At 40.6% G+C, this 26,513-nt stretch overlaps 1 protein-coding gene across 4 annotated transcripts in view; it reads left to right on the top strand.

Annotated features, from left to right (window-relative positions):
* The window catches only part of CLTCL1 (clathrin heavy chain like 1), a 32,875-nt gene that overhangs the window by 4,618 nt on the left and 1,744 nt on the right, over positions 1 to 26,513 (top strand). Inside the window, exons 2-32 of one of the 4 annotated variants that reach the window (XM_051633855.1) lie at positions 799 to 1,006; positions 5,106 to 5,374; positions 5,650 to 5,811; positions 6,305 to 6,418; positions 7,701 to 7,874; positions 8,150 to 8,347; positions 8,718 to 8,918; positions 9,041 to 9,193; positions 9,810 to 9,932; positions 10,686 to 10,823; positions 11,004 to 11,168; positions 11,576 to 11,756; positions 12,112 to 12,275; positions 13,049 to 13,174; positions 13,497 to 13,639; positions 14,240 to 14,474; positions 16,347 to 16,469; positions 16,873 to 17,018; positions 17,388 to 17,571; positions 18,113 to 18,305; positions 18,733 to 18,890; positions 18,986 to 19,150; positions 19,464 to 19,571; positions 19,919 to 20,086; positions 20,168 to 20,317; positions 21,131 to 21,262; positions 21,582 to 21,692; positions 22,253 to 22,423; positions 23,229 to 23,450; positions 24,166 to 24,186; positions 26,383 to 26,458. In XM_051633855.1, coding sequence (XP_051489815.1) covers positions 799 to 1,006; positions 5,106 to 5,374; positions 5,650 to 5,811; positions 6,305 to 6,418; positions 7,701 to 7,874; positions 8,150 to 8,347; positions 8,718 to 8,918; positions 9,041 to 9,193; positions 9,810 to 9,932; positions 10,686 to 10,823; positions 11,004 to 11,168; positions 11,576 to 11,756; positions 12,112 to 12,275; positions 13,049 to 13,174; positions 13,497 to 13,639; positions 14,240 to 14,474; positions 16,347 to 16,469; positions 16,873 to 17,018; positions 17,388 to 17,571; positions 18,113 to 18,305; positions 18,733 to 18,890; positions 18,986 to 19,150; positions 19,464 to 19,571; positions 19,919 to 20,086; positions 20,168 to 20,317; positions 21,131 to 21,262; positions 21,582 to 21,692; positions 22,253 to 22,423; positions 23,229 to 23,450; positions 24,166 to 24,186; positions 26,383 to 26,458 — 4,882 coding nt within the window. Of the gene's footprint in view, positions 1 to 798; positions 1,007 to 1,034; positions 1,660 to 5,105; positions 5,375 to 5,649; positions 5,812 to 6,304; positions 6,419 to 7,700; positions 7,875 to 8,149; positions 8,348 to 8,717; positions 8,919 to 9,040; positions 9,194 to 9,809; positions 9,933 to 10,685; positions 10,824 to 11,003; positions 11,169 to 11,575; positions 11,757 to 12,111; positions 12,276 to 13,048; positions 13,175 to 13,496; positions 13,640 to 14,239; positions 14,475 to 16,346; positions 16,470 to 16,872; positions 17,019 to 17,387; positions 17,572 to 18,112; positions 18,306 to 18,732; positions 18,891 to 18,985; positions 19,151 to 19,463; positions 19,572 to 19,918; positions 20,087 to 20,167; positions 20,318 to 21,130; positions 21,263 to 21,581; positions 21,693 to 22,252; positions 22,424 to 23,228; positions 23,451 to 24,165; positions 24,187 to 26,382; positions 26,459 to 26,513 lie in introns of those variants that run through there. The other 3 variants (XM_051633858.1, XM_051633856.1, XM_051633857.1) reach the window with 3 other exon arrangements.

Genomic DNA, 26,513 nt, shown 5'->3' with positions numbered 1-26,513 from the left:
TGCTTGAAAAGTTTTGCTCTGGGGCATAAAGCAGGTGCTCAGGCTTGTCACAATTACTGCTGTATAAACTGCAGCTTGCATGCATACCAAGCTGGGGTGTGCTGCACAGAAAATCTGATGTGCTGCAGACCAGTTGTAACAGTGATACTCATTCACTGCCACCTGCTCCTATTAGCCTGAAATTGGGAGTGAATGGAAACAGTTAAAACAAAAGAAAATAGCTGTCTTCTAGAGCAAGGAGAGCTGGAATTACTGATTATTTTAACACATCTTTCTTAGCTTTCACTGGCAAGGATTAGATTCTGAGAAGCAAGATGGACAAATCCACTTGTAAAAATAGGCCTTTTGAGACCTGCTATGTAGACTTAATTCCATAATGTTGCTGGGAGTGGGTTGCATAAGGGTAACTGGTGCTTTCCATAAGACCCCCTGATGCTGTATGCTGTAGTTATGCCACTGAAGTTTTTAATACTAAATTTACCAATTTTACTTGCTAAATCTGGAATAGTGGTGCTATTGATAACATACAGTAGAACCAAGTTAAGCAATAAATACTTAGGTTAAAACCCCTTTTAGTTTGCATCAATAGCACAACTTTGGAATGTCTTTAGAACTTGAATACTGAGACTTGTGTAGTTTTTTACCTATGGAACAAAGAGAATCAGAAGATAAATCATTGTCCCATAAGATACACTCTTGTCACATAAATATGCCAGCCTTGCATTTTCTTCTGGAGGACACTTGAGTTAGACCTTCAACATATGAAGGATAATAAAGCACTCTCTTCTGTCCTTCTAGCTCCAGAATTTAGGCATTAACCCAGCAAATATTGGATTCAGCACCCTAACAATGGAATCTGACAAATTCATCTGCATCAGGGAGAAGGTGGGAGAGCAGGCACAAGTAGTGATAATTGACATGAGTGACCCAACAACACCCATCAGACGCCCAATTTCTGCCGAAAGTGCCATCATGAATCCAGCCTCTAAAGTCATTGCGCTAAAAGGTGAGTAACCCTTTGTTCCTGCAGTGTGAAACCTACTGTTTATCTGTACTAGTGCCTAGGTATGCTCTTAAGATTTATGTCAACTTTCTAAGAAGAATATATTATGAGGATAAGAATTCTTGCCTGAACTTGCATGCTATATGTTTGGCAGTGGATTTTTCAGTCATCTTTGGATCTTTTCCCTCCAAGTAGGTGTGAGATGCTTGGGCTTGGCACTGCAGCCTCCTGTTCTCACAGAAAACCAGGTCAAGATATGGTATACTTTCCTTTTAAACTGGTGTTGTAAACATAATGGGCACTTGTAAAGATGAATGGGGGTCAAAAGCCATTCTTACTCTCTGCTCTGTCCTGGCCCTTTCTTGTAGCTCTGAAGAACTTACTAGATACCAACAAAATGTCATAAGGATTCCAAGTAACTGTGAAAGTCTGAATGTACAACAATGTTAAAAGTTTGGCATTTGTGAGATCTTGCAGATAGAAAACCTCTGCTTACCAGTACCTGTGATGTTGATACTGCTTTAAGTAGCATTCTGAGCTCAAAGAAATAATTTGTAATACATCTCTGGCTCTTTTCTTAAATAACCAAATTCTGGTATTTAATCTCAATAACTGTTACTATGTACTTTTCTTCCTGCATCTTATCTAAACAGATGGTGAGTGAACTTTGTCATGACATTTCATGTTCAGTAGTACAGAATGGTCTAATCTCATAAAAAGTACTGAACTTTGAGGTAGCCATTTGACAGTTCACTTCATAGCCCGGTGGGGGATCTTAATCCTCAGCTGGTATTACAGTAGAAACATTCTCCATTGGCTTATTGTCAACTATTTGGCTGCTTTGACTATTGACTGTACCAAGTGAAGAAGAGTGTGCTCTTAATGTTTGTGTGTGTGTTAAGTGATGAAAGTACAGTTGATAGACAAAACCAAGTTGCAATATTTTTATGAGAGACCTCTGCTGGCATGTCCTGTGTGCTATTCATTTCTGCCTAAGTGTGGTTTTTTATTGTGAAAAATTGTGGTGAAATTACTTAGGGGTCCAAGAAGTAACTGTCCTCAGAACTGACACAAAACCTGTAACTTCTGGTCTTTGATCTCAGACTTATTCTGACATTAGTGGAAAACTAATGCATTAATGTTTGACTTCAGCTGAATCTATGACTCAGCTAAGATGCTTATACATCCTGCAAAGGACTGCCTTATCTGGGGTGTGGGTAAAGGTAACAATTAAAAAATAATTTCAGACCTGTTAAGAGTTCATTGTCCTTAATCTTGGACCCCTTTAACCTAACTATATTGGCAAGGAAAGTGTCTTCTCTACACTAGCAGAGATTGATCTAGCTCTTAAAAAGGAGCTTTATCATCTGGTTTTAAAACTAACCTCCTAACTAAATGGATTATCATCAGCTTTGAAGAACAGAGCTTTATTCTTGCCAGTGGTAAGACTTTCTCAAAAGCAGTATAATTCTGTCCATGCAGAGGGAACAAGCTTCTCTGAACAGTTAAGGTTAAGTGAATGGTGTCACATTGACGTGGAAGTTCTGTTGTCAGGTATTGCAAACTGAGTTACCTCTTCTGCTATGAATAATCTAGTGACCAAAGGGTTGGGTAGAAAAGAGGATGAACAGAACTACCTAGCCAATATGTTACCCATGGTGACTAGCAGAGGTACAGTGGAAGCACTGAAGATATGGGTTAAGTCATTCTGTCACTCCAGACTTTCCCTGCTGATTGACTGAGGCTTTAGTAGTCAGAACTGTTGCATATTGTGACTCAGTGTGCCATGACTGGGAGTTGCTCATAATCTGAGGATTATTGAGCAATAAACGTACAAACCCACCCTCAGAAAAGAAATGAAATGGTTCTTGATTTAAACTGAAATATAGTATGCACAATTTCATTTCTGGATTGCATGTGGCATTCTCCTCGTGTACCAAGATTTATGCTTTGTCCTTGTGTTCATGAGTCTTTTGCTTTGCTCTGTACTGACAATACTCCCCAGTTGGTGTGAGTGGAGAACGCAGCACTCATGGGTGCTTTTATTCTTTGTGGGATGGAGAAACTTCATGCTCCAGTGAACTGAAATGTAAATTCTCATGCCAGTGTTCAAAAAACAAATCTGCTTACTTGACTACACCTGTAGAGAATAGTTTAAGTAGACTGGTCAGTCTTAGTAGCTTGAGCAGAAAAGCTTATATAAGAGTCTGGCTTTTTGTGTCAGATCTTGGCCTAAGAAAGTGTTCGAGTAGACATAAGACTCACTCATACTTGCCCTCGCTATGGCTTTATAGTACCTTCTGCTCTCTTTCAGTCCAAATAATGAAATATTTGTAACTTAATTACAGTTTAGGGTTCTGAAGTTTGAATTTATGTTGCCACACTTGAGAACCTGTATTGCCATGGCTCCTGTAGCACCCAGTATCCAGAGCTAGCTGCCTGATGAAGCTTCCAACTTTCCAACTGTAACACAGCAGTCAAATTTAGTCTAGAAAATAGACAAGCATGACATTTTAGCTCATTTTAGTAGCTTATTGGTTTCTTCCATGTTCTTAAAACTAGGAAGGACATTGTGTAATACTGACTTTGACAGCGTTTTCTGTCTGAACATACTGGTATTCCTGTTTATATGGTGACCAGAGCCCTTCCAGAACCATTTGTCTGCCTTCTGCATGTGATGCTGCACACTGTGGAAGTTCCAAAGTCAAGCCCCTGATAGCACCAGTCCACTGGTAGAGAATTTTTTGTTCATTATAGTAAATATTCTGTTTCCAACTATCAATTTACAGCTGGTGTTAGGCCTGGGCTTATTGTATTAGTATAATACAGTAACTGCACATTCAGAGTAAAGTGATCAGAAACAGGCTGCTTTTGGTCCTAGGAAGGCTAGCAAGCTGTCCTAGGAACTAACTGATCAGGTTAAACATTCTTTATGCAGTTATTGCAGGTAGCTCTGAAGTCTTGTGTTGTCTCTTGGCACTGCATTAAACTAATATGATCAATTTACTTTATAAATTATGCTGAAATGTTACAGAGCAGTCTGAGATGCATATTAACTTGGGCTTAGTATCTCTTGAATACAATTCCTCAGTGGCCAGCAGCCTTCATCTATCAAAACTTCCCAGTAGAAGGAACATCTACCAGTTTGACAGTCAGAAATCTTACTAGAAGAGAAAACACTTCTGAAATGTGGAGAGAAATAATGACATGACAAGCCAATACTCTAGCAGCTTGAGTGGATGTCTTGTGAACAGAAAACAATATTTCTAGAGCAGAGTCGTTTCATCTGCAGTGAAGTAAAACATCACTGTGACTTTCTGAAAGGAATGGAGTTCCTTAGTTTTTATAGGTTTGTTCAGTTAACATTAATTTTAAAAGGCTACCCTTAATAGCCGCTTCTGGTAGTTAAAAGGAGTACTGAAGTCAAGCTTAAACCTGCAGTATAGTTACCTAAATCATGAAGCAGTTACCTTAACTCAAACTAAACCCCCAGGCCTTTATAGTATTTCTGAACTTTTGACTGGCCTCTTCAATAGGCCCTTGTTGTATTACTGTTGTACAGAGCCCACTCACCACCTAGTTAAGTGCACAGTTTGTTCAACAGCAAAACAGAATGGCAGCTGTGGTCTTTGTCTATCTCAAAAGCTCTTGCAGGCCTTGTACTTTTGGACTCAGTCCAGGTCATCCACAGTAGCTACTAAATTGACACAAACTGGAGCCATTTTTCTATTAATTATACTGAATGACACCTACTAGACACCAGCACCTATACCAGTGCTGCTGCCTAAACCAGGGTTTACACAAGCTCTGTAGCTTAGATTATAGTTAATTGGGGTGTCCGTGCTTGTCAGTTGTTGGAATGTCCATGTAAGTGTCCATAAGAACGAGGCTGCTTCTGTCTCAGGGGTGATAGAAGTGTTGGGCATGGGGAGGGGATTCTGTTTGATATGAATCAAGTATCAAAGGAGACTCATGTGGCAGAACACTAACCCAGTCTGTAACATCACTGGGGTAGTGGGTTAAACAGGTGCTTGTGAATAGACAGGCTACAGGATGGCCATTGTGATAGTCTGTTGATTATGTTTCTTGGGTTTTGTACTAGCTGGGAAAACACTTCAGATCTTTAACATTGAGATGAAAAGTAAAATGAAAGCCCACACAATGGCAGAGGAAGTGATCTTCTGGAAGTGGATATCTGTGAATACAGTTGCCTTGGTGACAGAGACAGCAGTCTACCACTGGAGCATGGAGGGAGAATCACAACCCCAGAAGATGTTTGACAGGCATGCTAGTCTTGCAGGTTGCCAAATCATCAATTACAGAACAGATGAACATCAAAAATGGTTGCTGCTGATAGGAATTTCTGCACAGGTAAGTTACCCTGCAGTAGCATGCTCTGAAAACAGTTGGGAGAGTTGTGGCCCTGCTTTCACTTACTAGGTGCTATAGTTTCTTAAATTTGGTTTCTATGGACCAACAATTTAAAAATATATTTAGTGTACAAATGACATGACCTTTAATGGGATTAAAGTGTTGGAGGAGGGGATGAGAGGCGTTTGCTGCTTTTTCATTTACTGTCCCAAAGGTCTTGCTATAAACACTTGAAATCTTATCTCTAAAAGCTGACCTGTCTTCTTTTTTTCTAGCAAAATCGTGTGGTTGGTGCAATGCAGCTGTACTCAGTTGATAGAAAAGTCTCCCAACCTATAGAGGGCCATGCAGCAGCTTTTGCAGAATTCAAAATAGAGGGAAATGCCAAACCTTCTACCCTCTTCTGTTTTGCTGTGAGGAGTCCTGCAGGGGGCAAGGTAAAGTCTGCAGCTGTTTACCTGCTGTAGCAGAACTCAGTGCTGGTAGAACTTCAGTGATCACACAGTTCAGTGTACACTCTCTGAAGATGCTACAGTTGCTGAGCAGTCTGTAAAAAGCTGAGGCAAAGCTAAAATGTCTTGAGCTTTTTAGTCTTGTCCTGCACAAATGATTGATGCATTGACAAGTCTCACTCAAAACATCTCAAACAAGTTGTCTTGAATAGAAATACAGTCTGCTTTCATAGAAGCATGGGTTGCCTTTTTTTTTTCTTCTTTTAATTTTTCCAATTTTTTTAATTTATCAAGTTCTGGAAAATTTGTCCCTCTGATAAATATCTGGAGCACAGCTCCCCAGACTGCTGGTTCAGGACTGGGGAGGTATTCATGAGCCAAGTGTGGCAGATGACTTCAGTAGCACATCTGAAGAGAGGAGCTTTCATGTGGCTGTACTTTGCAGGCAGTCTTGTGACATGTACTCTTTTCTTTCTAGCTACACATAATTGAAGTAGGTCAGCCAGCTACTGGAAATCAGCCATTTGTTAAGAAAGCTGTTGATGTGTTTTTCCCACCTGAAGCACAGACAGACTTTCCAGTGGCAATGCAGGTAAATATTTGACTCCAAAAAAACCCCACAACTTTATAGCCTGACAAATAGCTGCCATCTCTGCTGTAAGGAATGCTTTCTACTAGTGCTTTGTTGTCATTCTTTCTAGTTCTGGGAGAAGTGTTTTGTGGCAGGTAGCCTGGACATTAAAAGAGTAACTCAAACACAAACATATAGGCTGTTCCAGTATTTGTCCAGGTATGTCAGCTTAAGGCTGTAGTTAAAAAACAAACAAAAAGCCCCAACAAAACCCCTACCAAAAAAAACCCAACCACCAACAAGAGAAAAAAAAAATCAACCCTCTGTAGTGTCTTGTAATAGAATGTCTCTGATATTGCTTTGGCTGTTAAACTTCCTATTAATGTTCAGAGTTCTAGATGAGAACATTATGGTGTTTAATGTAGCTTCACATGAAAATGGCATTTAATCTTCAATAGATTTCACTGTAAGAGACAAATGGAGCAGGGAGTCCTATGCCAACATACCTCCTGCAATAGCAGCACAGAAAAAGGCAATTTGGGACATTAATTGGATGTTCTTTAGGAAAGAATTATGGTTGTCTTGAGAGGCCAAACTTTGCTTAGTGTGTCTGTAGGACTAGAAATTGTGTAATAAAAGCAAATTGTCTGAGCATGCAACTGCTGACCAGTCTAATAGACCAGCTTCATAAATTAACCAAGAGATGCTTTAAAGTAAGGTAAACAAAGCAAGCTTGGCAGGATTCTTTTGGCTCTGTACTTCAGCTTGAGGCTTAATTAACAAAACATCTGAAGGCTTGTCCCAAAGTGGAAGTACTTCTTTGTCTAAATACTTTCTTGGCTTGAAAGCCTCCCCAGTTTAGGTGACTTGACAGGTGAACTGGATTACTTGGTGGCTGAGCTTGGTTTGGGGTCTGCTGGTGCTTTGGTAAGCCTTCTTGGAAGACAGTAGGATTATCTCATTAATATTTCTGAACAAAAACTTATACTGACATATCTAGACTAGAATGCTAATTATGCCTAAACTTTCTCCCTCAGCCTGGCTCATTAAGATGAGTATATCCTTTGCTGCAGATAAATTTAAATTTCCCTTCAACCTCTCTGTCTAGTGGAGCTATGGCTCCAAATGGCCAGCAAAGCTGTTAATTGCTGTGAGTTTGTAAGGAAGAAGCCTGAAGCTATGTTTGTTCTCGGTGTCAGTGCAAAGGCATGTCCCTTCAGTGCTGTCTTGTGACTAGGCTAAAGGCAGCTGTCTTAACTGTTACAGTCTTACTCTTGATTAATAAAAACTCATCTTTTGGCAGATTGGAATTAAGCATGGTGTTATCTACCTGATCACAAAGTATGGATATATTCACATGTATGACTTGGAGTCTGGAGCATGCATCTACATGAACCGTATTAGTGCTGATACTATCTTTGTCACAGCTCCTCATGAACCTACCTCAGGCATTATTGGTGTCAACAAAAAAGGACAGGTAATAAATCCAGAATTCTGGTTTTCAGCTTTCTGAGGCTCTGATGGAACCTTCCAAACCTACTGAGTGACTTGATGTGACACGCATAATGGAGGGGAGCAAGTAACTCTGATTAGTCTGTTTTTAACCTCCCAGTACAGAACTGCTTGTGGAGCAACTTGTGTTTTAAATAATTTGCCACTTCACTGATGGGCTAAATAGCCTTTTTTTTTTCTGTATTTCATAGTAATTGTGGCAGGGACCATACTCCTCAATATACCTTTTGTCCTTCCTAGGTGCTTTCTGTATGTGTTGAGGAAGACAACATAGTGAACTATGCTACAAATGTTCTCCAGAATCCTGACCTGGGACTGCGTATGGCCATACGTAGTAATCTAGCTGGGGCAGAGGAATTATTTGCCAGGAAGTTCAACACATTGTTTGCTCAAGGAAGCTACGCCGATGCTGCTAAAGTAGCTGCATCTGCACCAAAGGTAAATAACTCCAAAGGTAAAGCTTAGAGGTCCTGGGGATTTTCCTTAGCTTAGTGGACTTGCATGGCTCACTTGCATTTCAGTGCTTGACATTCAGAAGCTAAAGTGCTGCAAGACTAGCCTTAGTTCTCTACAGTTTGTTTGTTCTAATATTTTCTCCTGTACCCCATAAAGAAGCACCTGCTATACTTTCCAGCCATAGGCTGGACTTGCTGTGGCCACAGACTTCTTGGTAGAATGGGATTGGTTTGAAGATGTCCATCCTGAAGGCTGAAGAGTAGATAGTTTAGCATATAGCTTACACCTGAGTTTGAATTAATATCCAGCCTTCACTAACTAAACAGCTTCTCTCTATCTTGTGCCTCTTCAGGGAATTCTGCGTACCAGTGATACAATCAGGAAGTTCCAGAGTGTACCAGCTCAGCCTGGGCAGGCCTCTCCCCTACTCCAATACTTTGGAATATTGCTTGACCAGGGACAGCTGAACAAGTTTGAGTCTCTGGAGCTGTGTCGTCCTGTCCTTCAGCAGGGCCGCAAGCAGCTTCTGGAGAAGTGGCTGAAGGAAGACAAGGTAGGCTCAATCATGACACTAGCTTAAATCTTTTTGCCTGTAACAATTAAGTGTGAGCAATATTTTGTTGATACTACATCTCTGCATTCTTGTGCTTGACAAAATGCCACTTCTGACTCCAGCTGGAGTGCTCAGAGGAGCTGGGAGACTTGGTGAAGACAGCTGACCCAACCCTTGCACTCAGCGTCTATCTTCGTGCTAACGTGCCAAACAAAGTGATTCAGTGCTTTGCTGAAACTGGTCAATTCCAGAAAATAGTGCTGTATGCTAAAAAGGTAAAGTTGTTTATCACAAACTGCTAGACTCTATCTTGTGTTTAATGTGTACATTCCCAAGCTATCTTCCATGAGATAAGTTTGATTCCTGTCACTTGAAACTGATAAGTAGGTAGGATTGAGAAATAATGTTTTCTTCATTGTTGTAGTGCAAATCATAGTGTATGACTAAGGTCTGAACAGTCTGCAAAAAGTTAAATTTAGAACATTCAGAATTGTATGAACTATCAAATCAATGGACTAGCTCAGGTTTATTCTACAGAATAAAGATAAGATTATTCCTAAATTCATAAGGCTCCTTTATGGACAGATTACAAAACAACTTGCCTGATGTCAGCTTTTAACTTTAGGGCCTTAATTGATAGTTAGTCCCTTAAGACTGTTGAAAGACTTGTTCCTAGCAATTTTCTCACCTAGCAAGACAAATGCACTGGCATAAGTTCAGTTACTAAGTAGGTGAATACTACATTTTCTGTATCAACAGTCAAGCAATGCTTTTGTCTGAAAATTCCTGGAAGGGATGAGCATGGTTCATAGTGCCTGTGCTAAAGAATCTGAGTGCTTAAAAGATGTGTCAGTCTTCCTGGACATGCATGACTGTTTCTGAAATCTCTAGGTTGGCTACACCCCAGACTGGATCTTCTTGCTGAGAAGTGTGATGAGAGTCAGTCCAGACCAAGGCCTGCAGTTCTCTCAGATGCTGGTACAGGATGAGGAGCCACTGGCCAACATTAACCAGGTGATGCCTACAAAAAGAGTACTGGTCTCTTTCTCGACAGAGGTAATAGCATAGTACCGTCCTGGGGACTGGTAAGACCAGTTCAGGCCTCTAGTTGGCTTGGTTAGAAATGTGACTAAACTTATTCTAATCAAGTTTGGTTACTATTAAGTCTTTAGAGGCAAGTGTGCTCTTGAGTTCTTATCAAAGCTTTCTGCCTTGTAACTGTAACATTGATAATAAATCTGCCAGAGTCTTGGTCTAAGCAGGAGACTGTTACTGTCCTTCTGTTGGCTTTAATGGAACATACATGAACTCTTCCATGCAGAGAAGTTATAAAAAGATGAACAAATAAACCTAAGTTCAGTAGTGGCTGCTGGTGGCCACCTCTGGTTAAATGGACAGAGAAATACAACAACAATCTCTATTAAAAAATAATTTTAGCTACTTAGAAAAAGTCTTCACTTCTTTTTGGTAGTAACTATCCCAAGAAGAGAGAAAGTATGGGATTTGCATGCTGTTTTAGAACTAAACAGAGTGGGTGGCGAAATCTGGCATAATAGTTCAAAGAAGGTGCTCCTTGCATTCCAGAGAAAAGGAAAACAAAGTGTGAAACTTGTCTCTATTACTTCAGGAGTAATCCTATGGAAACAAAGGAGTATAGCATCCTAGATGCTGTGATGAGGTGACTTTCTAGCTACGCCGGTAGTATCTACAGATAAATATGCATGTGTGTACATGGACCCCCTTCTCTAACTTGCCCAATCTCAACAGATTGTGGATGTGTTCATGGAGAATAGTCTTATTCAGCAGTGCACGTCCTTTCTGTTGGATGCCCTGAAAAATAACCGCCCTGCAGAAGGTCACCTCCAGACTCGTCTCCTGGAAATGAATTTGATTCATGCCCCACAGGTAAGACCTTCTAACCTAGTTCCTCCAAAAAATGAAGAAGACAATATGATGTCTGATACTGATATCTATAAGTAGTTAAGCAATACCAAAGACTACTCATGAGGCACTGCTGTGACTTCAGCTTCTAGGCTGAACTGCTTTGATTCTCTGACGGTCTGAATATGAAATGTCACCTCCTAGGTTGCAGATGCCATTCTTGGAAACCAAATGTTTACACACTATGATCGTGCTCATATTGCCCAGTTATGTGAAAAGGCAGGATTACTCCAGAGAGCCTTGGAACACTACACAGACCTCTATGATATTAAACGTGCTGTCGTTCATACTCACCTCTTGAATCCTGAGGTAAGTCTGTTGTACAGAGTAAGAAAGTGAAAGCTTAAGTGAACTCTTGTCAGCACTCATGTAGCTGATAAAATCCCTGCAGCTGCTATAAGAGGGTTTGTAGGTACTGAAGTGGCACATGTAGCTGTGATTTAAGAACATTTGTCTAGTTAATGAGGAAACCATGATCTGTACTTTTAATGGATTAAATCTGACCTCAGTTTCCCAGGTGGGCATTTCAAATCTTACCTCCAAATTGCATTTTTGAAGTGGTAAAGGTGGTGAGCATGTTTCTTTTAAGTCTTCAGTCTTAGCTTGTGGAGCACTTCTCTCTAGTAGCTGCGGTATAAACTTTGGCTAATTACCACATTTTAGAAGTCAGTTACATCCTATGTAAGTTGCTGAGTAGTATGTCTTTTTCTTTGCAGTGGCTTGTGAACTTCTTTGGCTCTCTCTCAGTTGAAGATTCTGTGGAGTGTTTGCGTGCCATGCTGTCAGCCAACATTAGGCAAAACCTACAACTCTGTGTGCAGGTTGCTTCTAAATATCATGAGCAGCTTGGTACCCAGTCTCTTGTGGAGCTTTTTGAATCTTTCAAAAGCTATGAAGGTACAGTATTAGTGTACAGAAGGTGCAGCAGCTTTTCTTGGAAGCACTACTTGATAGAAGCTAATAGTAAGAATTGTAACTTTTATGGGAGAGGCATTTGTCACATGGCTGGACCTTAGGATGCATTTATCAAAGTAAGCTCATCACAGCTTTCTTCTAGGTAGCTTCTTAACACCTCTTCAGGAAAGATGGAAAGGTGAAACCTGATAGAGGGGAAAAATCCTTATGATTTTTCTGCAGTTGAATGAAAGTTTCTCTCTCAGTAGGGTTGAAAAGTCACAAGCTGAAGCCCATAATAGTCTGCACTTTCTTCACTTACTCTTCTAACTATGGTAAAAACATGTGACTCTTCTAGGACTGTTCTATTTCTTGGGTTCCATTGTAAACTTCAGCCAGGATCCAGATGTTCACTTCAAGTACATCCAGGCAGCTTGCAAGACTGGTCAGATAAAGGAAGTGGAAAGAATCTGCCGCGAAAGCAACTGCTATAACCCAGAACGGGTGAAGAACTTTCTGAAGGTGAGTACTCTGTCCAGTGGATTAAGCAGTCCTCAGGATGTTCTGCTCAGCAGCAGAACTACAGCCTCTCATGCAGGGAAATACCAGCTCAAGGTTTAGCTGGCATGCCTGTGAGTAGTCTGCTGTGTAGCTGGAATAGCAGTCTGATCCTATTCCAGGCATACACTAAGTCCTTCTAGGCTATCTCTGGGAAAATGAGCCTAAATTCACCATTCCTTTAAAACTACTCTGTATGATATAACTCTTACCAAAGTCATGAATATGTTGTCACCTAACAATAGATGAATCCAGGCTGTCAGAATGAAAGACTATGCTGAAATATTCAGCAGGAGCTTTCTCAAGGATATTGGCTAGACAAAGCTTATTACAACTGGAGTCCACCTGTACTACACCACTTTGCATGCTTTGTCACTGGTAAAATGGGATTTTAATGCCACTTCATTTTGCATTAAGTTCTTGGCCCAGCAATTGTCTGCTAGATTGATACATGAATTGGTAGTAATTCTGAAGCTAGAGATGCAGACCTAACATGGCACTTCATGAAGATCCTAAACTTTAAACTCAACTGATAGACTGGCTGCATAGTATTTGTAGTGGGTAGCTTGCTTTTGAAGTCAATTGTCTGCTTGGCAGTCTTAAATTTTAATGTAATTTGACTTCTAATGTTAAGGGAACTTGGTCAGATTTTCCTGTTTCAACAAATGGTGGTTGCTTACTGGTTTTTTTGTTGTTTGTTGTTGTTTTTTTTTTTTGCTCCCCCCCACAAAATACAGGAGGCAAAGCTCACAGACCAGCTTCCTCTGATCATTGTCTGTGATCGATTTGACTTTGTTCATGACCTGGTGCTCTACTTATATCGCAATAACCTGCAGAAGTATATAGAAATCTATGTACAGAAGGTAAGGAGAACCCAGTTTAAAGCTCTTGCTTTTTCCTACCTTAGAAAGAACTTAACCATTCAGTAAACTAAAAGCAGAATCTGCTGCATCTTTCTAATCCTTACTTCTTATTGAAGAGCCTCTGCAGTAACCATTTGTCTGTTACAAACCTATAAGTGTAGTTTTTCCTGGAATGTATATACAAATAAATGTGTTAGTAACTTAAAATTCAGTGCTTTAAAGCATAGTTTAAATTGTTAACTAGAACTTCCCCATGTGGAAGACTAGGGGTGGGTTATTAGTAATGCTAATAACTAATTTTAATGTTGGTGGCTTATTCTAGGTGAATCCTAGCCGTATACCAGCAGTGGTTGGAGGGCTTCTTGATGTGGATTGTTCTGAAGATGTCATTAAGAACTTGATCATGGTGGTTAGAGGCCAGTTCTCAACAGATGAGCTAGTGGCTGAAGTGGAAAAAAGAAATAGGTAACGAAAATGCATCTGTAGAGACCAGTGTTGGGTTTTCCTGACATGCACCCAAACTGAATTGGATGCAGTTTTGTTGAATGATACAGTACTAAGACTGTTATATGTTTCTTTATAGAAAAGCAGCTTAGATTGGCTAGTTGGTCTCTTGATTATTTGGGCTGTATAGAAATGTCTGAGAGCACTGCAGGATTAGTAACATGGGTTTTTAACACTTCCTCTACAGCAAACCATAGTAAACCTTTGGAGTAAATCTGGATAAAACTGTCCTGACATTCTTGTTGTAGGTACACAGCAGCTTGTGTAATTACTGTGTAGTCACCTGTACAGTGAACAAATTATTTTAAGCATGAAGAGCCAGTTAATAGAACAGGAGTTGAAAGGGAAGATTGCAAAAATACTTGTCGTCTGCAACCTTTCTTGATGTTAAACTGCAGATCTGGCCTCCACTAATTTAAGACTCATTACAAATAACAGGCTGGTCTCTGCTTTTAAGTCTGACCAGTAGACTTACTTGAAGGGGAAGGCCAGGTATCAATAGGTAGCTGTCAAGCATACCTCACTCTGATTTATAAACCTAAAATGTTTATTTCTTCAAAGGCTTAAGTTGTTGTTGCCATGGCTTGAATCAAGGATTCATGAAGGCTGTGAAGAACCTGCAACTCATAATGCCTTGGCCAAAATCTACATTGACAGTAACAATAATCCAGAGCGGTTCCTCCGTGAGAATCCTTACTACGACAGCCGCGTAGTTGGCAAGTATTGTGAGAAGAGGGACCCTCACCTGGCCTGCGTTGCTTATGAGAGAGGGCAGTGTGATCTGGAACTCATAAAGGTTAGCAAAACCACATTTATAAACACATTGAAGAACTACTTGCTATCTGTCGTGGAAGCCTAGCTGGTTATTTGTCTAACACTTGCAGAATCCTGTCTTGCATTCTCACTCAGGAGTTGAGGTAGGCAGGATTCTTCTGTGTGGACAGAGTAATTTTTGTGCTGATGAGAACGACTCTTATGCTATATGTCAGAACTAAAATTGTGTAACTCTGCAGCTTTAAGGTAGCACATGTCTTTTGTCCACTGATTCTGCTCAAAATTAAATTGTTTATTTGGCTCAGCTAATGAATATGCCTATTGTTAAATCTTTGTTAATTGTTTCTTGGTTTGTTTGTTTTTTTTCAACCTTGAGAACTTGATCAGCAAAAGGGACAGGCTGTCAACTAGCCTGACTCTCTACAGTAGGAAAAGCTTCCCTGAAACTAGAATGAGGCTTGTAATTTTCCCTTGTTGTGGTTGACCATTAGAGTTGCTCCAATACTTAACTAAAAAGGAGGAAAATAAACGTTGACAGTCAAACTGCAAGGACTTTTTTCTGATAGCATTCCCCTCCTATCTTAAGCTTGTTGATTCCTAGAACCTCCCTCAGAAGTTCAAGGGCAAGTGAAATTCCCAGGGTTCTCCAAACACATCCTAGTCTCAAACTGAACTCCAGAGCTTAATGCCAGATTGTAGTGCTTGTGGCTTCTGAGAAAGAAAACATCCTCCTCCTACCTGCACTTCACACTAGTATATGTCAGCTCTGTAGGGGTAAGAGCTAGCTTGTTTTGCCTTGTTTGAAAGGAAGTAAACACTGTTCACTGGCAAGGCCTACCCTGTGAGTGTTAGAGTGGTGGTATAATCTAGACTTGCAGCTAACAGTGGATGACTTTCCATTCTAAAGCATCTATTTTTTACATAATACCTCCTCCATAGCTGTAAAAATAAAGCTGGCTACGTTTGCCTTTTTTATTTCAGGATATGAAGGTGTCTCCGAGTTTTTGTTTTGCTAGGAAATTTTGCCAGGATAAGCCTTAACATTCTGGTTGACCATACAAACCTGTCAGTACCAGTTTCTACCTTGAACTGATGTTCTGAGCAGGTGTTTCTGGTTATGAAGAAAAGAGCTTGCTCTAGTAAGAATTATTCTTGTGAAATTGTTGCCTCCTTGAAGAGAGCTCAACTCCTGCAACTAATAGGTGTACAATGTAAAGCAAAATTGTGCTACTACTAATTTGCTTACAGCAAAGTACTGGAAATGCCAAGAGCTAATTTGGGTACTAACAACATGTGACCTGTTGGTAAAAGATGAAATAGGCCTTCCAAGTTTCTACTCTTCTAGTTGGGAATTGCAGCTAGTGGTACTAATAGGATCATAACTCATAACTCTGCTGCACTTCTGTAAGAGATTTCACATTTGGTCTGTACCCTTAACATTTTAACAGGGAAGTCCAAGCCACTTGCTACTTTGAACACCTCTAGTGTAAAGCTAATGACACCAAATACGTAACCTATTTCTGGCTTTAAACACCAGCACCATTCCTCAGTTCACTACTTAACACTGCCCAGGCAAGTGGCTCCCTTTCTAGATTTAAAATTTAAGTTCTTCAGGCTTCTGCAGGTCTTCACTTCAAACAGAAGCAAATAGTTACTGTGAAGCCACTGTCACAGTATTTGTGTGTCGGGCAAACCCAAGAGAAGCTATAGAAATTCTGCTGGAGACCTTCTCCATGAGCCTTCCAGATCAAAGGTTGGGTAAGAACATGTCTGTGACATTTAGCATTGGTCAGCAATTAGTTCTAGTTGGTCTCCTAGACTGTCTGATTCATAGCTAGACGAACCTGTCTTGTGGTACTAACATTAACTCCAATATTTGTAACTTTTCCCTCAGGTCTGCAATGAGAACTCACTGTTTAAGAGCGAGGCGCGTTACCTGGTGCGCAGGAAGGACCCTGAGCTCTGGGCAAATGTTCTGGAAGAAAACAACCCATTCAGGAGGCAGCTTATTGACCAGGTACAGCATGAGGACTGAACTTTCAGTATAAGGAGACCTCACGCTGTCTCAGAAACATCATGGAGCATTAAAGTAGCTGTCTTTCCCCACAAAGTCCCTTGAGGCCCCATCTCAACTATATAGACATTTGTAGAGTTTGAGTGGCAGGTATTAACTCTGACCATCATGGTCAGAAAACTTAGTTACTGGCAAGATACTGTTTCTGTCCTGCGGACTGATCTACCTCTAGTGAATTTGCTCCCTATACAGACCCAAGGTTAGGCTTGAATAGCTATATTAATAACTCCTTCCTGCTGTCTATGACTCTCAAAGTTCTGAAGCCTTAATTTATAGTTCACTGGAATAGGTTTGCAAATGCCTCATTTGGGGAAACCACTTAATACTTTTCTGCCTTCAAAACCAGGTTGTCCAAACAGCTTTATCAGAAACACAGGATCCAGAGGAGGTTTCTGTAACTGTGAAAGCTTTCATGACTGCTGACCTGCCTAATGAATTGATTGAGTTATTGGAAAAAATTGTCTTGGATAATTCTGTTTTCAGTGAACACAGGTAAGAGGAGAGTTTTGTCCACAAGTTTAGCCTATTCAGTGCTTTTGTTTAGGTTGTGAAGTGACCAGTTATTTGTGGGCCTCTTGGTTACAGGACCTAAGTACTGTGAAATGTATACAATGGGGTGAAAAAGCAGAATTGGAAGCGCTCTGTGCTTTAAGAACAGAGCTAGTTCACACTGCAGTTTGCAGTTGTGTTGTGAGAACGCTGAGATTTGAAAGCAATTTCTCTTTGAAGGCAAATATTAGTACTTCTCAGTCTGGTCCTGGTGACAGAGAGCAGGTGCATTTTTTTGCATGTACAATAACGTATCACTTCAGCAGGTGTTACTGTACACTGCTCATAGCCTCTGCCTTCTGTTACCCAAAGGAATCTCCAGAATCTGCTGATCCTGACTGCCATTAAGGCTGACCGCACTCGTGTGATGGAATACATCAACCGGCTGGATAACTATGATGCTCCAGATATTGCAAACATTGCCATCAGTAATGAGCTATATGAAGAAGCCTTTGCTATATTCAGAAAATTTGATGTTAATACTTCAGCAATTCAGGTGAGGTGTGGTTCCTGCATGAAGGTATAGAGTACTAGTAATAGAATGGGAAGTGTACTGTTATATTGATTTTCAAGGAGTGATTGTCACTGAAGTAGTTGAGACTTAAAAGTACAATTCCCATGTGATGTCAAGTTGCAGGTAGAAGTGGGATTATGTGAAAAGAACAGTAAAACAAAGTCAAAATACTGACTTCAGAGCCTGATCTAGTCAAAGTAATAGAGTGTCGGGATGCTGCACTATACACTCGAGGTGTGTGCTCTGCATTTCTTTCAGAGGTATGACCTTGGGAGACTCACATGAAAGGTGTGGGAGAAGCAAAAGCATTGTCTTTAAGCCAGCATTACAGCAGAGGAGAAACAGTAGCACCAAGAGTCTTATTCTCTCCGCCTCTACTTCATTGGACAGAAGTGGCTGTTCTAAAAGCAGTTAGCTTCATGGTGCTTATACAGAACAGCATCTGCACTTGGAAAAAGAGTTCTGTTAGAAAAGATGAGGTTTAAAGCTTTGATTTTTAACCTGCAACTTCAATTTCAAACAGGTGCTGATTGAGCACATTGGCAATTTAGACCGTGCTTATGAATTTGCAGAGAGATGTAACGAACCAGCAGTTTGGAGCCAGCTGGCCAGAGCACAGCTCCAGAAGGACTTGGTGAAAGAAGCCATCGACTCCTATATAAAGGCAGATGATCCATCTGCATACATGGAAGTTGTTCAAGCAGCTAATAGAAATGGTAAGGCAATTCCTCAAACCTATACATCGAGCAGCAAGGATTCTTGAGGCTTAGGAATTTCTGTTTCAGAGAAGATGGGAGGGAGTAATCAGTACATGGAATGTGTGAGTCAAGGTTTAGTGAGATTCCTGTCAACAAGTGTTTCTGTGTTGCTGCACAAAAGATGTGGAGATAATTTGAACTAAGCCAAGTATAATGTATCTGTTTAGCTGTATGTGGCAGAATTGCTTGCCAACTGGATTGTAAACTATTGCAAGAAGTTCAACCTTACATGAAGGTGACTTGGTATTTAGCAGGGAATTCCTTAACTCAGATGTAAATGGCTTAGTATCATGGCGGAGAAGGTCCTTGAGACTACTAGTGAAAACTGTTCCTAAGGTGAGCAAGGAGAGCAATGACTAAACAGAGGATCTCTTCTCTCTTCAAGATAACTGGGAGGACCTAGTCAAGTTTTTACAGATGGCCAGGAAGAAGGCTAGAGAGTCATATGTAGAGACAGAACTTATTTTTGCTTTGGCAAAAACTAATCGTCTGTCAGAACTGGAGGAGTTTATTAGTGGCCCTAATAATGCCCACATACAACAGGTATGTCTTGATCCATAGTTCCTATGTATGACTTGCTGCTTAGCTGACTCCTGGTTCTTGCTGTGACCCTTGTTTACCTTGGACTCCTAATCCAGGTTGGTGATCGCTGTTATGAAGAGGGGATGTATGAGGCAGCAAAACTGCTCTATAACAACGTATCGAACTTTGCCCGCCTGGCCTCTACGTTGGTGCACCTTGGAGAGTATCAGGCAGCTGTGGACAGCGGCCGCAAGGCCAACAGCACAAGGACTTGGAAAGAGGTAACTTAAACATGTGGTTTGTAGTCTGCAGAATGGGCTTTACTATTGCTTCTGAGCATGTTGCTCTAGAATATAATCAGACTGCTTTGTACTATTAGTAATGTTAATTGTAATGTTAATAATAAAGTTTAATTTCAGAACAGGGTAAAATGAACAGCAGAAATTGCAATTTTAGAGCAAGAATTACAGAAATACCTATTGGGAACTATACATAACCCTCAAATCTGGCAAAGCTTTGCTTCATTTTTCCTTTAATACAAGGCGATAAAGCATTGCAGTATTCTCCCATCAACTGTTTGCTAACTCATGACAGGTATGCTTCGCCTGTGTGGACGGGAAAGAATTCCGCCTGGCGCAGATCTGTGGTTTACACATAGTCATCCACGCTGATGAACTCGAAGAGCTGATCAGCTACTATCAGGTTAGATCACTGTTAATATCCTAGAAGGCTTTAGACAGCGTACTTTTACCTGCTAGTAAACTGGTCACAGATAAAACCTGATACCCTGTGAGGCTGAGCTTCAAATTCATTCATTCTCCATTTCCTAATAGCTACATGCATTCTTTTCCATAGTAAATGTGATAGTTTTCACTGTCCCTTCTTTTACAATTCTGTTGCATCATTGGAATAATGTGTTGCAAATCTAAGCACTCTCATTTTAAGAGAAAAGCAAAGCATGTTGAGTTTAAGTAAATATGCATTTTAGCAAGCTTTAAGTGCCAGTTGGTCATGGATTTGCAACTAATTCTTATTTTCCTGACATCCAGGATCGTGGCTACTTTGAAGAACTGATTGCCCTTTTGGAAGCTGCTTTGGGCCTAGAACGTGCTCACATGGGAATGTTTACTGAACTTGCCATCTTGTACTCCAAGTTCAAGCCTCAGAAAATGAGGGAACATCTGGAGCTCTTCTGGTCTAGAGTTAATATTCCAAAGGTATGCAATAAAGTAGCTACACTGCAAGTGAAGTTGGGAAGCTGTCAGTGAATCTAAGTGACTGATTTCTTGTTTTATCAGGTGCTCAGAGCTGCAGAACAGGCTCATCTCTGGGCAGAACTTGTATTCCTCTATGACAAGTATGAGGAGTATGACAATGCAATAATTACTATGATGAATCATCCCACTGATGCCTGGAAAGAAGGGCAGTTTAAAGACATAATTGCCAAGGTAATAACTAGTTAATTGAGTTGAAGTGCTGAAAGTTTCTTTCAGAACAGAGGTAAAAATGCACAACAGAATCACTGTTTAGAAAATGAGTTTGCTTAAGCTACTGCTCAGTTTTCATGCTGTGTTTAGAACAACTTCCACTCAGTTTAGCACAGAATTAATCTAATCTTACAGTCTTTGTTTTCTGCTATGCAGCACGTTCTGCTGAGTGGCAGCGATAGCAGAGGATGTTTTCAGAGACCTCTTAGGATCATAGGTCACAAGCAAGAGGCATAACCTCCTTAACACCTTGGAGCTGACTGCTGTCATAGTCAGAGGCTGTTCTTGAAAGATTTATTTAAAATATTTCCAGCTGTTTCAGTGGGAGAATTCTGATGAGCAGTCCTATGAATACAGCAGAGAATAGGGAATTAATTGTTTAAACAAGATTTGAGACTAAATGTATTCTTATTGGTCTTACGGGTTTCAAGGCAACAACCTAAAGACTACAGCCTTTACTGGCTTTAGGAGTTCATTGACTGATCACATCAACTCCAGTGGGCTGCCTATGCCAGGATCTCTTAACTGTGGATGGGTTAGAGTTGGTTTGTACTCCCCCTGGTAGCTTCTGACTTCACTGTCTAGAAGCAGATGGCACAAGAAGCAGTTGTAAGAAATGAACAATAATTCTGCATGTAAGTGTAACTCTTCTGGCCTTGAGAAGTAAACTTAAGCTTTTCTGTAAGAGTCAGATAAACTTTGTGCTGAATGATCCAAACTGAGCACCTTAGGCTCACTTGTGTGTGAAGTACTAACTAGTGTCTAACCATGCAGGTGGCCAATGTGGAGCTGTATTACAAAGCCTTGCAGTTCTACTTGGACTACAAACCTCTGCTGATCAATGATCTCCTTCTCGTGTTATCTCCACGACTGGATCACACTAGGACAGTCAATTTTTTCTCAAAGGTGAGTTTGAGAGGGGGTCAATGAGTAAAAAAGCCTTGTGCTCAAATTAAGATCCTACAGTCTCTAGCTGGAAGAAAAAGGTTGGTGTCTGTCAGGTGGCTTTGCTTCCAGTATAAAGGACTGAGAAGCAGCCCAGTCCTGGCTTGATATAGGAAACACTAGAAGAAAGAGTTTTGGTTTATTTCTGGCACTTCAAAATGCTTTGTCTGAAGTGTCCTGACAGTCAGCACAAACTCTTGTAATGACAAGTGGGAATCTGTTTCAGGAGTGTGAAGGCATTGGTATATTTTATCTTGTATTGGTAACATCTTAATTCCAGGTCAATCAGCTACTTCTAGTAAAACCTTACCTGCGTTCAGTCCAGAACCACAACAACAAAGGAGTTAACGAAGCTCTAAACAACCTTTTAACAGAGGAGGAAGATTACCAGGTAAGCTCTACAAAATAGCTTGCTAGGCCTGAGGGATGCTCCTGTTTCTCCAGCAAAAAGAGGCCATAGTTTGATTATTCCCCATCTGAAACAGGGTAATTCCCTTGTGTACAAGATGGCTTTTGCAATTCAACAGTATTGGGGGTGGAATCAGAACCTCTGTGGGCGGAAGTCTGGAGACGTTGTGGTGATTTGCAAGCAAAGCAGATGCCAGTTATTTCTCTCAGAATAACAGACTTCATAAAGGTCTATATTAGATATGGGCAACACTGGGCAACACTTCTGTACACAGCTTTGCTTCTGGCCCTATTGGCAGCTGCTTGAAAGACATGCTTTGTCTTCTAAAGTCAATTAGCTTTTCTGTTCTGTCAAGTGAAGTCACTATGGCTGAGTTAGTCTTGCTCTGTATGAAACAAATGCACAGGGTGAACAAGCTGTGGCCATAGTACCGACGTCCAGCTGGCAGAACCTAAACAGTTGTGCACCATGCTTGGATGCTTCTCTGCTGTAGTCCCTGCCTACTACCGTCTGGAAGCATGTGTAACAATTCTCTCAAACAGGGTTTGAGAGCTTCTATTGATGCCTATGACAACTTTGACAACATAACGCTGGCTCAGCGTCTGGAGAAGCACGAACTGATCGAGTTCAGGCGGATTGCAGCCTACCTGTACAAGGGCAACAACCGCTGGAAGCAGAGCGTGGAGCTGTGCAAGAAAGACCGGCTGTACAAGGTGGGTTAGTGCAGCCCTTCTTCCTGACTGCCAGAAAGAAGTCTCGGCTGTGAAGCATACATCTCCTGCATACAGCATGTGGTTTGTTAGTCTCAGATTTGGAGTTCTAATTCATCTTTGCCCTTCTCTTGGAAGTTTAAGGAAAAACTCTTAGAGCAGAAGTGTTTGCAATTTCAAATGCAAATCTTAATTTTAATGTTACAGTGTTATCATGTACTTGGAGATCTGTTTATATCAATCAGTGGCATCTGTGCAGTTTTTTCATATCAGTATGGAAAAGTCTCCATAGAACTGAAGACTTATGTCCTTGTTTGGGTGCAGATGGAACATGATTAGAATGGTATAGTTTTCAAGCCTGAAATGAGTTTACATGGGCCAGTTTTTGACTACTCTGTAGGAGAGCTGGCAAATAGTCTTCTGTCTTGAAGCATAGCCAGGAGTTGATGCAACAATCTTTTCTGCTCTGGGTAATCCTTAATATCTAATGGTGAGGTAGGTGAGATACCAGAAAGATTGTTTATCTTCAGCATTACAAAATCAAGAAAATCTCATCAGGCCACTTCAAATACTTATGGGAAGCCTGTTGGATAATGTAAATACAAGTATCTGGGTTATCTCAAAATAAGAGAACTTCACCGAGTGTATGTATTGTAGCTTGACTCCTACAGAACATACCTGATAGAGTTAAAGACTAATTTCATGGTATGCCAGATACCTGACTTACCTAGTTAGCAGTACCATGCACATAATGTGTAGAGCAAGATGCTGACAGGCACAGGTCAAGCTTAACTGTTGTTTTCTGTAGGATGCTATGCAGTATGCTGCAGAGTCCAAAGATGCAGAACTAGCTGAGAAGCTGCTTCAGTGGTTCCTGGAAGAAGGCAAGCAGGAGTGCTTTGCAGCCTGCCTCTTCACATGTTACGACTTGCTTCACCCAGATGTAGTCCTTGAGTTGGCATGGAGGCATAACATCATGGACTTTGCAATGCCTTATTTCATCCAAGTGATGAGAGAGTACCTTACCAAAGTGAGTATTGCATAGGCTGAAAAGTTAAGACTTCTAGTCTGCTAGGTGATTAGTGTTATGCAAACCAGAGCTCTTTGGGTTTGTTTGGAATGTTGGTGTTCCTCATAGGCTGTCTTCTAGGAAGTTCTGTGGGTTTAATCACTTAAAGCTAGCTAGCAAAATTTATAAATACATACCATATGACTTAAAAGAGGTCTAGTTGAACTTCTCCTTTTAACAGTGGACATAAGTAACTTTTCAGAGTAGCTTCACAGTTGATAAAGCTGAAGACTTGGTGAGCAGAACCTGTATCACTCTACTTTGTGTTACTATTAAAGTACTGTTTTATTGTTACAGAGAATATAAGTTTTGGGTAATTAAGAGTACATGTTATTCCTTCATCAGCTATAGGAATAGACTGCTGAGGGTGATTTGGTTTTGATTATTTTTTTTTTTAAATGCAAACCAGAACTTTTGTACAGCCAGACTTTGCATCTGTACTGGTACCAGTAGCTAGTCCTTAACTGAGAGAAAAGAGATTCTCATCATGTATAGTCCTGAAATGCTTGTCTCAACCAGCTCTAAGATAATGAGCTAAGATACTTTCTTAGAAGGCTCTAGGGTTGCATAGAACATCACAGTAAAGAACTTCATTAAAATGAGTAATCTAAAAGTGACTGCTTCAGGTTGCCTCTAATCAGTGATGTTAAGTATTCCCCTCTGAATTTTCTTGCAGGTTGATGGGCTGTTCTATAAGGTGACCCTCTGATTTCAAACTCTTTGTGTTCATTTGTGTCCCTCAATATCCTAGGATTCTTTTACAGGAATCTAGCTGTAGCTTCTGCCAGAAGAGCAGTGTAATTTAGCTCTAACTCATTTCCTGTTCACTTTCTAATGCTAAAAGGATAACTATTCACAAGCGACTTGAAAATCCAACCAGACTCTGCTCCTTTTCATGGGAAACAGAAGCAAGTGATTGAGGAGGACTTAAATGTTTGGGCTCCTGTTCACTGTATTACAGGTATTTTGTAGAAAGTTGTTCAAAACTAAACAAAAGCAGTTGCCAGGTAACAGGATGTTTCCTAAGTGCAAATTGCTTGTTATGCTGCAAATTACTGACATGTGCAATCTTCCAGGCATGGAGAGTTTGAATAGTAGCATAAAGCTTCTGCAAACTTCTTGCCTGTTAGTGTGATGAAAGTACTTGCACAGATCTTAAACTCCTCCCCTTCCTCATGTTCCACTGAGGAGAAACTTGCTACACAAGTTCACCTGTACTCTTCCACATGAGATGTAGGTCTAAGATCATAATGGTTTTTAAACTGCTGGTTGGATTTACAAGTAATCACATGTACTAAATATGGGATGACTTGCCAGAAGGAAAATCTGCATGGTGAAAGTGGTTTACAGTGGAACTAATTTAGTCTGTTGAAATTAACTGCAAAACATGGAATTGTAGAATGGGCTTTATAAATGTGCTGTGTCTAAAGTTGTCATGTAACTAACTTCAAAAGTACAAAAGAATAGACTAGTTTATCAGTGGGGTGTGTATGTCTTCTAGAACTTACCTTTTGATGTGTAAAAAGGTATTAAAGCACAGAATAGTGTATGCCCCCCGGGCTCAAAGAGTATGTTGACACTCATTTTGAAACCCTTTGTACAACTTCAGATCTAGGCAGCAAATCAAACATGTTCAGGCTTTCCCAGAGCTGCTCTTGTCCCTTCTTCAGGATGTCTGCTCTGAGCATGCTTGTTTCTCCCTCTGTTTCTCCAACAGAGGGAGTAACTGCACTTCTGTTCAAAGCTCCTTAGTACTTTAGGAGCAGTAAAGAGGAAAGCTTAATCCAAGAAGTGGGAATCCCAGGTCATAAGTAGAGCAAAACAGCTAGTTTGAAACTGGTAGTTGGTTTGGTCGGTGTGTGATATGGGTAGTGTTATCCTGAAGAGCTGTTAGGCTGCCAGATCTAAGTGAACCAGTTAAAGGCCTGCTGCCACTCAAGTTTAGTTGCAAACTTCAAAAAGGCCAGGAAACTGTTAAACACCACATCTAGGTAACAATTATAAAGTATAATAAACACCCCTCTTCTCAGACCAGATACGATTTTTGTAGTGGAAAAGGAGGATGAGGAGCAGCTGAAATACAGCATTGGGCTAAATGTAGGTTTGCCCAGCATGTTAGTACTGCCTGTATCTGTGTGTTTTTTATGCCTTGCAGTCTTCAGTCTCTTAGGGATGATATAACTTGTTAAACCTGAGAGAAGGAAGGTACTGCTGCCTTCTCAGATTACTCCCCCTGCCCCCAATTCAAATTTATGTTCAGGGCTCCTGCATTATTGTATTTCACAAATGTGTTTAGTATGAGCAGAGCTTTATTTGGCACAACACCTGGATCTGTGTAAAGCTGATACTACTAGACCACTTTCCATTATGCTTCTAGAGTTTCCTCTAAAAGGAGTCTGTGAATACTAATAGACTTAAACCAGTAATACTCTGCAGCCCAGGTTAGGCTGTAGTCCTAGGTAAGATCAAACTTCATGGATCTGCAATAGCTGCAAATCTCTGGGCCCTCCAGTTGAAGGGGAGAGGGACTGCAGGTTAAGATAATTGTAGATTAGGCCCATTTGAGATGATCCTTCAAACTGCAATCTGATGGGCTTATTTTCTGGGTCATAGAGTTAACAGTTACTAGAATAGGGCCCCAGAAGGTGCTTCACTTGAAGGTAATGGTGATCTCAGCTGCATTTTACAGCTATTGTTTATTGCAATAAACCCAAAGCAATTGGGAAGACAGTTTTACAACATAACTTGCTGGGAACACGCAGACTTTTGTAGTCTCCAACTTGGACTAATACAAGCAACACTTGATAGCTAAGGTACCAGGCATGAAAAGCCTCACATCATGGTGCAATTTCTAGACAAGGCCTTCATACATCTCCTGTTCGCTTCAATGTAGGTGGATAAACTTGATGCTTCTGAAAGCCTAAGAAAAGAAGAGGAACAAGTAACTGAACCCACTCCAATAGTATTTGGTAGGTGAAAGACTTGGTTTTAATCAATTACTTATTGTCACTCTGGTCTCTTTGT

The sequence above is a fragment of the Apus apus genome, chromosome 16, assembly GCF_020740795.1.
Source record: "Apus apus isolate bApuApu2 chromosome 16, bApuApu2.pri.cur, whole genome shotgun sequence".
NCBI classification, from domain to species: domain Eukaryota; kingdom Metazoa; phylum Chordata; class Aves; order Apodiformes; family Apodidae; genus Apus; species Apus apus.
This window is presented reverse-complemented; position numbering and strand designations above follow the sequence as displayed.